The following is a 9,867-nucleotide window of genomic DNA, read 5'->3' as shown; positions in this document are numbered from 1 at the left end:
TGTGTGTCTGCGGTGCATGTATCCACACAGCGCAGCTCTCTGAGTCACTGACGGTTTGTCACGACTCACACTTCAGGGCAACGTCAAGCATTTCCCTCGAGCCGCCAGTCGATATGAGAGCTTGTGGGGGGTTCTGTCTGTGTGCTTAATAGATTGGGGCGCCCCCTGCCCCCCAGGGCACCAATCTCAGAGTTATAGCCAGGTTCTCTCGGATGAGGTTGCTATAGAAAAGCGTGGTCCATTGTACTAGCCAGTCGGGAAACATCCCGGGCCACTTACAGTAGCTATTGTGCCGATCAGAAACAAAATAATTTGGAAAGTGTAAAATTGAGACAGACGGAAACAAATAATTTTATGTTTAAAATTCTGCAACAATGCTTCAAAATGTTACCCAGCTTGTTTTCTCATGCACATACAGACACAATAGATCATGATTGCAAAGAGACGTGCAAATACGAAGCGCACATGCATCAGTGTGATCACTTGTCATTTAGTACTGAGTGAGCACAATGCACGGTTGAAGGGGTGCCACAGCTAATTGCTCGCTATTGCTAATCACTTGAAGTTTCTTGAACAATGGATGGAAGAATGTTTAGGCAGTTCTGAAAAAGTCAGATAGCTTAAACAGTTCAATATGCTGTTTATTATTTATTTTCTTCTTGAAATGGCAGAAATATTTATTGTGATAAGACTTGAACTGTGGCATCATTCATCAAAGTTCCCCCAGAACAAACACAAAATGAGCTGGCCTTAGACATAAAACTCCCAGGCTAAAAACTTAGTTGCACTCCGTGCCTGGTAGTAAACTAGTCCAAACAGCATTAGACTGGTCTCTGGGGCATAACAAGAGACATGACCTATACTGCAACAACAACAGCCTTGGCTTTTGTTTGCTACTGGTTTTCATGCAAAACTTGGCTGACCTTCCTTGAGGGCAAGTGATTGGCCGTCTTGACGTACATCAGCCAGCCCTGCAGAAAGTAAGCTGGCTGACAGGACAGCAGCCCAATCGATTCCCCCTCATTGGCTCCGGTTCTCTCGTTTGCCTTTGGCATTTCATTATTTTGACAAACTTTCAATTCCTGCCGCAATCGCGCAGGATGTAGCAGGAGCATCTCATTGTCTCTATAAATAAATGTTATCGGACATAAGGGTCTTTTGAAAAGGTGGATTGATGATCCCATTAAACATGCAGTCTCCAGTCTTTTTTTTTTACAGTGATTGCTACTTTAAAAGAATCTGGGGAGCTACCGAGTCAGTATGGTATATTTTGTCTAAGGGGTTATCCTATGTAAATTTTGCCTTATGTGGGGGGGGGGGGGGGGGGCAGTATTCCCTATGGTAGAAGATAGCGTGAATCGCAATAAGCTGCCAATCGCATTTGGCTGGTTGTCGACTGCTGTACCCTGTTCTGCAGGACCCTGGATGTGTCCCTGATGTTCTGCTGGTCCCTGGATGTAACCCTGATGTCCTGCTGGTCCCTAGACGTGACCCTGATGTTCTGCAGGTCCCTGGATGTGATCCTAATGTCCTGCAGACCTTTGGATGTGGCCCTGATGTTCTGCAGGTTCCTAGATGTGAGCCTGATGTTCTGCAGGTCCCTGGATGTGACCTTTAATTTTCTGCAGACCCTTGGATGTGGCCCTGATTTTTTGCAGGTCTGTGGATGTGATACTGATGCTCTGTAGGTCTCTGGAAGTGACCCTGATGTTCTGCAGACACCGGGATGTGACCCTGGTGTTCTGTAGGTTGCTGAAGGCAGCCCTGATGCTCTGTAGGTCCCAAGATATGACCCTGTTGCTCTGCAGACCATTATGCTTTATTTTGCTCATTGCTCTCTAGGACAACTTGATGGATAACAAGACGGATAGCATGACCACATCTAGCCAAAACATTTCTTCAATGGTTTTATCATCATCTCTAGAATGAGAAGTACCTTTATATGAGAACACAGCCATTTACTCTCTACTGGTATTTGGATTCTTAATTGATTAGTTGTGTATTCAAATATTTATGCACCTGATTACAGACACCTCATTGACTCAGGTACTAAACCTTGAAGTTCACATATTTTTGCATATGCAATGATATCTATTTTTATTTTATTCATTTAAAAAGCACATGTATCAGTGTCATGGGAGATGAATGGATTAAAGGACATAAGTTTAGAATATGAAAGACTGATTATGACATAGAACTGCAAAAGTATGATGCACCATTTTTTAATTGTTGTATGACATAAATCTAGACCTATTTAATGTCTAAAAACACACATAAAAGCCATTATAATCATATTTAATAACAGAATATGAATTTACTCATCACTATTAATACTGGATGGTGCAGTGGCTCAGAGGGTCAGGCCTTAGCAGGTCGGGCATCAGAGGGCCAGGGCTTAGCAGGTCGGGCATCAGAGGGCCAGGGCTTAGCAGGTCGGGCATCAGAGGGCCAGGGCTTAGCAGGTCGGGCATCAGAAGGCCAGGGCTTAGCAGGTCGGGCATCAGAGGGCCAGGGCTTAGCAGGTCGGGCCTCGGGTCGAGCCTCAGTGAGTCGGACCTCAGAAGTGAAACCTAAGCAGGTCAGGTCTCAGGAGGTCGGGTCTCAGAGGGTCGGGCCTCAGGTCGGGCTTCAGGGGGTCAGATCTCAGAGGGTCAGGCCTTAGCGGGTTGAGCCTTAGCAAGTCATGCCTCAGAGGGTCGACCCTTAGTGGATTGGACTCCAGTGTGTCGGGCCTTAGCGGGTCGGGCCCTAGTGAGTCAGTCTTCCTTGCTCCAGGCTCTGATGTTTTAATCAGACCTCTAGTTCATGCTTGATGGATTCAGTGTTCTGAGTGAGTTTCCTCCTCCAGTACAGCATTGTTAGGTTGGTCAGTGCCTCTAAATTGCCCATATCGTGTAATCGTGGGTGTATATGTGCCCTGTGATGGACATGTATCCCATGCAAGTTGCACCTCAGCTTTATTCTGCAAACCATGACAATTAAATTTTACACTGCAGAAGATTTGTCATATTCAGCTTAAATGAGTTCAGTTCAGTAGCTGTTTATTCTATGCAAGCAGGATGAAATAGATTGACAACTGGCAGTCATTCAATCTGCGGTTTTACCTCTCCTCTGTTCGCCCACAGTGTCCTCGGGCCCCGCACACACAGCTGTAACCTTAACCTCGTTGGGGATTTATGAGTCTCTGGTCGGAAAGTGCTGAGGAAGCATGGGGAGATCAACTCGCACTCGTACAGCAAAAGGGGGAATTTTTTTCCCCCTGAACTCAAAAACTTGATTCGTACTATTTCTGTTTATGAAGTGGCTTTTGGGTACTTGATTTTACATCATACAAATGTCCAGGATCCATGTCAGATACAGATTATCTTACATCTGAATATAATTATGTACAGTAATTGTGATTCTAACCCATGGGATTTTTAAAATATCCTTTGTACCACTCACTTCTTTGTTGTCCACTATTATCTGTTGTACAGGATCTTGTTGGTCAACATAGAGCAGTATCAAGTCAAACGCTATAGGTTTCCCAAAGTTTTTCAGACATTTGGAAGCCCGCATTAGATACATATGCATTGAATGAAGTTGTTGTGCAGGACAATACCAGCAGCCTTTAAGTATATCATGTAACGGCAACAATGGAAATAGTTCATTAGGGAGTCCGACATGCTGATCAGTAAGTGAATTGTTCCACTTGGCGAGGTTTTGGCCACCATGAAATCGATCCGAGGGCAATTGCAGTATTGGAAAGTCCTGCGAGACAGGACACGGGAACGGGCCGGTGACAGGTGACCTTGAAGGATAGAAAGTCCCCGGGGATGGGGATGGGGAGGGGGAGGGGCTTTTCATCCCCTGACCTGTGCAGAGGCTCGGTTTGCTTACTCTGCAAAAGCTGGTGGGGAAGGGAGGCTGCTGTCCCACATTGGTTTCCAAAACAGAGCCAACACTGGTCCCCCTATAAGTGCTGTTGCTGCCTTCCTACAGCAGTGCGTTCCTCCTCTTCCTCCCTTTCCTCTTTCTCGCTGCCAGCCAGCTTTTAAAAAAGCAGCTCCAGGTAGGGCACTCTGTCCGCACTGGCTTGTCAGTCTCGCTGTGTGAGTGGCTGTGTGGATGTGTGTGTGTGTGTGAAAGGGTGAGTGTGTGCGTGAAAGGGTGAGTGTGTGTGCGTGAAAAGGTGAGTGTGTGTGTGTGCGTGAAAGGGTGAGTGTGTGCGTGAAAGGGTGAGTGTGTGTGTGCGTGAAAGGGTTAGTGTGTGTGTGTGATCCTGAACATGTATGAGATGTGTGAACCCTGTATGTTTGTGGCCGCTTGTGTCTGAGTATCAGGGTCTGAGTGAGTATGAATGTGACAGCGTCTGTTTTTATGCGAGTGTCAGAATGAGTTTGTCAGGGTGTCATACAGTGAGTGAGCAGGTGAGTGAGTGACTGGGTGAATGAATGAGTGAGTAATCAAGTGATTGAGTGAATGAGTAGGTGAGTCAGTGAGTCAGTGGGTGAATGGGTGAGTGAATGAGTAAGTCAGTGAGTGAGTGAGTATCGGTGTGTGTGAGGCGTCTGTGTGCAGGTGCCAGTGTGCTAGCGTGCGCGCGCATCCCCGTCTCCTGCTCCGGTTACCCATCGGGTGTAGGCTTACCTCGCTGAAGCTTTAATAGCGCTCAAGACACTGTGATCTCCTCATTATGGTCCTCAATGAGGAAGCAGCAGCAAGGACTGGCATCCTGGCTAGAGAGTGTCCTCTTAATGGACCCCTCAGCGGGGGGAACATCTGGGGACACGGGTAAGCCCCCCAGGGGGGTCTCCACTAGCATCTGTGTGTGTGTTTGTGTGTGTGTGTGTGTTGTAATGTGAGAGCCCGGTATGGAACAGAAAGTTACCTGAGGGAGCCAGCATTGTTTCTGTAACCACTCTAAGTGGAACATTCCTTTTTGCTTTTATGCAGAGTAAACACATAACTGACTGTTCAGCGAAGGAATTTAGGTTTGAGTGTGATGTTGCAGACTTTTCGAAGCATTGTGGCACCTATTCTGCTGCGCGAGGGATTATTGAAGTTGAGGATCTTGTCAATTTTATCAATGTCACGGTTTTGCTGCTTAGCAGATGGGCAAGAAATATTGCACGATGAAAGATGTCAGGACAAGCGTGGTTATAATTAAGTACAAAAACTGGGAAAGTATTGAAGAGACTTTTAAACTTTGGTTTAAAGTAACTGATTGGTAAATTTTTTGCGCAGAGAAAATATGTTTGTTCTCCGGACATCACAGGGTGTTAAGTAACACGTCAGTATAGTGGAGGGGGGAACAACTTTAACAATTCAACCATATACATGCAAACTACACAAAATTACACAACAATCACTTAACATGATGGAGAACTTCCACATACAACAGAATATTGCATGGTCCTTCTGATAGAGACGTATGCAGATAACATGCTCCGTGGAGTGGGTTGATATCATTTTTAAATGACATTGCACCGTTAAAAACCATGGGTCCAGTCTCAATGAGTGTAGTGTTAGGACTTATAATTCCAGCTAACAGACCTCATTCCTCCATGTCTCCACACAGATGGTATGTTCTTACAGCAAAAATGGTATAACTGCGCATTTCTTGTTTTTCATGTTGTTCTTACATATGCTGACAGACAGTGGTTATGTTTCAAAGGGAGACGCAGGGATTAACTATATACTTACACTGATCTGCAGGTAGGATAACAATTAGGAGCATTAACTTACCTCTGAGTTTATCTGTTAAAAGTTCCAGGTTACCCTGCTGACGAAAAACTCCTTTATCACTCCACGTCCTGTCTCTCTCCTCTAACTTTTGTTCTACTCTTTGGACCCACTAGTTAGGATTGTATATGACTCAATTGTACATATGCATGACACATATATAACCACCACCATCAACATTAATCCACGGCTCTGCATTACCACTTAATGACACCACTTGTGCATTTTCACACACATCACACTATCTTCCATATTCCTGTCTTACTCATACTCTCAGCCGTTCCAGCCGTCGCCGGACCCCTGCTTCCCCTTACAGCTCAATGCACCCGGAGGGAAGCTCTCTGCCTGCTTCATCTACCATGTAGTTTCTTTACTCTATTCTCAATTTAACTGTATTGAAGTGGCAGTGAGAAACCAGCAGGAGTCCCCTTACCAAACATAACTAGGAAATTAATAAGAAATGGGGGGGGATTGAAAGGTGTCTGTTACCGCGGCGCGTGCCGTTTACAGCCAAAGAGTGTCCCCCCCGGCACGTGAGTGTCAGTGCCAGCCACTGACGGCCACTCATGTTATTGAGGATGTAGGATTAGGTGGGAGGGGGCTATGGTTACCTGGGGGTGTTGTCTCGGCATGCAGTAACTGAGAGCTGGTTTCTCTGGTGACATCCTCGACTTAAAAGGGTTCCACCTGAATTTTATTAAACATCATCAAAACTCACAAACTGTAATTAAGTTAAAAAATGGAACTTGTAATGCACAACAAGGTTAAACAAATTGTATGAAACACCTAATACCACAAAGCAAGGAATAACAAATTTGAACGGGCACACTGTTAAAAACGAGAAGAAAAAAAAGATTGTCAGAATTTATTGTATTGCATAATGCAATTTACTTTCTCATCTTTAAAATTTTTGAATATATATTTATGACAATAAGACGTTTGTTAATTTAGTGTCTGCAAAATAGCAAGTGTAGCTGTGAATAAATCGAAGCCATATGCATGCATGTAGCCCAGTTCCTTGAGGCCGTGTGATGAATGTGCTGTGATTCCTTGGCATAGTGTTATTTTACCAGGCAGATTATAATAAAGGATAAGAGGGTAACAAATACTCTGCTCTAGTACTAGTAGCCCCTTTCCCACATAATTCCCACAAATTCCCAGTCATTCCCATTGTGTTCTCTAGGATTTTTTGGAAATCTTACAACAGTGGAATACAGAGGTGGACAGTTCAGGTCCAGAAAGTAAAAATCCAGACTAGGGTTTTGTTTCAACCAACCAACTGAGTACTGTCTCAGCTCACTGGAACTCTTTATACTCAACTGATTGGTTGAAAGAAAATCTTTCTCGGGATTTTTACTTTCTGGACCTGAACTATCCACCTCTGGAGGAAAAGAAGCAGTTACATTTAATGCACAGGTACATTATGATAAGTATTCAGGCACTCCCCTGTGCTGAAGTCGGCATTTTGTTCCTCCCTTGGAATCCTAGCCGGGGGGGGGGGGGGGGGGGGCGGGCGGATGAAGCTCATTGAAAGAGATCCTCTGCTTGTTTGCTCGTCCTGCTGCATTCACCTGGACCAAAATAGCTTAGGCTACCCTCCTTTCCATGCCAGTGCCCCAGCTTGATCCTCACTAGCTAATGTCTACCTGATCACTTAGTTATAAATGTGGGTTTTCCTTCAGTGATGCTGCAGTTCATACCTGTGCTGAGTGTTAGTGTGATTTTGATCTCCTTCCAGCAGGTGTTTTCTTTGGAAAATAGACCTTGTGTATGTTTGTAGAAAACGTTCGCTCTCTCAAGGCCACCGAGATTTACTGCCCTCTGAGGTGTCCCACAAAATGTCTGTTTGCACAGCGACAAGCTCACACCCAGAGAAGTTGTCCTCCACCTGCTGCATGCTAGCTTATTTCCAAAGAGACCTTGGTATCTAAGTAACAAGTGACTATGCACATGGGTCCTTTAGATGTCACGCCCTGGAGCCAGCAAGTACCTTCCTGTTGCAAAAGCAAAACAAGCATGTGCAGCAAGCACGCACCACGCATGGGCTGATTCGTCTGCTCTTCTCCTTGATTCTGCAGATTAGTGGGAGAGAAAACCTGACCGGGAAGCCGTCGTCTGACCTGCCAGTCCCAATGCTCCTCGGCCACCCTTGGTGTTCTGCCTTCTTTTGCATTGTCTGATCAAGGCCACCCTGGACTGGGCCTGAAGCCGGAGGTGTGCAGGGATGGAGGTGGCGCTTGTTGACTTTGAGAACCTGGATGAGGTCGGAGTCAGCATAGGAGACCCCGGTGACGTGGACCCGCCCACTGAGACAGCATCACTCACGGCAACATCCAATCAAAGCCATGGCAACAGTCATCAGCACATCCTGCAGAACAGTGGGAACAGGGCACAGCAGACCGGCGAACAGGGATTTTCACCCACAATGCCCCACACGCAGACTAGGAGAGGACGTCCTAGCTGTGGCAGCCTCATCTCCAACTGGAAGGTTCTACTAAACAGCGATGGGTCGCAAAGTGAGACTATATATAATAAGCTGTCTAAGGAGTGCGGCGATGGCCTGTTCAGGGAGAAGCAAGCTTTGGATGAGGGGAACCAGAAAGTCATCATCAACATTGCAGGCCTGCGTTTTGAGACCCAGCTCAAGACCCTGAACCAGTTCCCAGAGACTCTGCTGGGGGACCCTTCGAAACGGATTGGCTACTTTGATCCCATGAGGAATGAATACTTCTTTGACCGCAATCGTCCCAGTTTCGATGGGATTTTGTACTACTATCAGTCTGGGGGAAAGATTCGGAGGCCAGCTAACGTTCCCTTGGACATATTTGCAGATGAAATAACCTTCTATGAGCTCGGCAATGAAGCTATGGAGCAGTTTAAAGAAGATGAAGGATTCATTAAAGACGCAGAGGTGCCCTTGCCTGCCAATGAGATTCATCGTCAGTTTTGGCTTCTATTCGAGTACCCAGAAAGCTCCAGTGCTGCCAGATCAGTGGCGCTCGTCTCTGTCTTAGTCATTGTTATTTCCATCATCATTTTCTGCCTGGAGACACTGCCAGAGTTTCGTGACGAAATGGGAGACTTCCAAGCCATCGCCGAGTTTGCCAATCAGACGCAGGACGGCCCCATCTCCGTCTCCCCTCCAAGTGCCAGCCGCAAGTCTCTCGCTGCCACCCTCACTGACCCCTTCTTCATCATCGAGACCATTTGCATCATCTGGTTCTGCTTTGAGCTTTCTGTTCGTTTCATCGTGTGTCCCAGCAAAAAGGAATTCTTCAACAACATCATGAATATGATTGACATTGTCTCCATCACCCCTTACTTTATCACCTTGGGGACAGAGGTGTTGACGACACCGGATGCAAATTCCGCTCAGAATATGTCCCTGGCCATTCTGCGCATTGTCCGCCTTGTAAGGGTGTTCCGAATCTTCAAGCTATCCCGGCACTCCAAGGGACTGCAGATCCTGGGCCAGACCTTGAAAGCCAGTATGCGTGAGCTTGGTCTGCTCATCTTCTTCCTCTTCATTGGAGTCATTCTTTTCTCCAGCGCCATCTACTTTGCCGAAGTAGACGAACCTCAGACACAATTTGTCAGTATCCCTGAGGGCTTCTGGTGGGCCGTAGTGACCATGACCACAGTTGGCTATGGAGACATGTGCCCTATAACCATGGGAGGAAAAATGGTGGGCACTTTGTGTGCCATCGCCGGCGTGCTGACCATCGCCCTGCCTGTGCCCGTCATTGTCTCCAACTTCAACTACTTCTACCACCGTGAGACAGAACAGGTGGAGAAGCAGGCTTTGGACACGAGCACAGAGGCAAGCGGGAAAACAGGGGGTGCCTCAAAGCACGTCAGTACCAATGGCAGCTCCACGGCTGACAACTCCAATAATGAGAAGCACTGAATTTTAGACGCTTTGACAACAGGCTAGGAAAACCTAAGAAAGCATGCACTGAAGAATTTGTTATTGCAGAGAAAAAAAGAGCAGTTCTGCTTTTATGAAAAAATTGTTTAGCAAGAGTCCTACTCTTAATTTCAAATAAATATCTACTGTCCCAGATTACTTCTTTTTGTGTGATCGATTTGAGATCCAGCATATGATTAAAGTATTTTAAATGCATGTACATGTGATGCTTTGCC

General features: G+C 46.1%; 1 protein-coding gene across 1 annotated transcript; it reads left to right on the top strand.

The window, feature by feature from the left end:
• Nucleotides 1-7,948: 7,948 nt before the first annotated feature.
• Nucleotides 7,949-9,631, top strand: LOC111856941 (potassium voltage-gated channel subfamily A member 10-like). The gene has a single exon (XM_023837296.2). The coding sequence runs from the start codon at nucleotides 7,949-7,951 to the stop codon at nucleotides 9,629-9,631; it is 1,683 nt and encodes a 560-aa protein (XP_023693064.2).
• The last annotated feature ends 236 nt before the right edge of the window (nucleotides 9,632-9,867 follow it).

This window comes from Paramormyrops kingsleyae, chromosome 8 (genome assembly GCF_048594095.1).
Source record: "Paramormyrops kingsleyae isolate MSU_618 chromosome 8, PKINGS_0.4, whole genome shotgun sequence".
NCBI classification, from domain to species: domain Eukaryota; kingdom Metazoa; phylum Chordata; class Actinopteri; order Osteoglossiformes; family Mormyridae; genus Paramormyrops; species Paramormyrops kingsleyae.
Note: the sequence above shows the minus strand (reverse complement) of the source record. Positions and strands in the feature narration are given on the sequence as shown.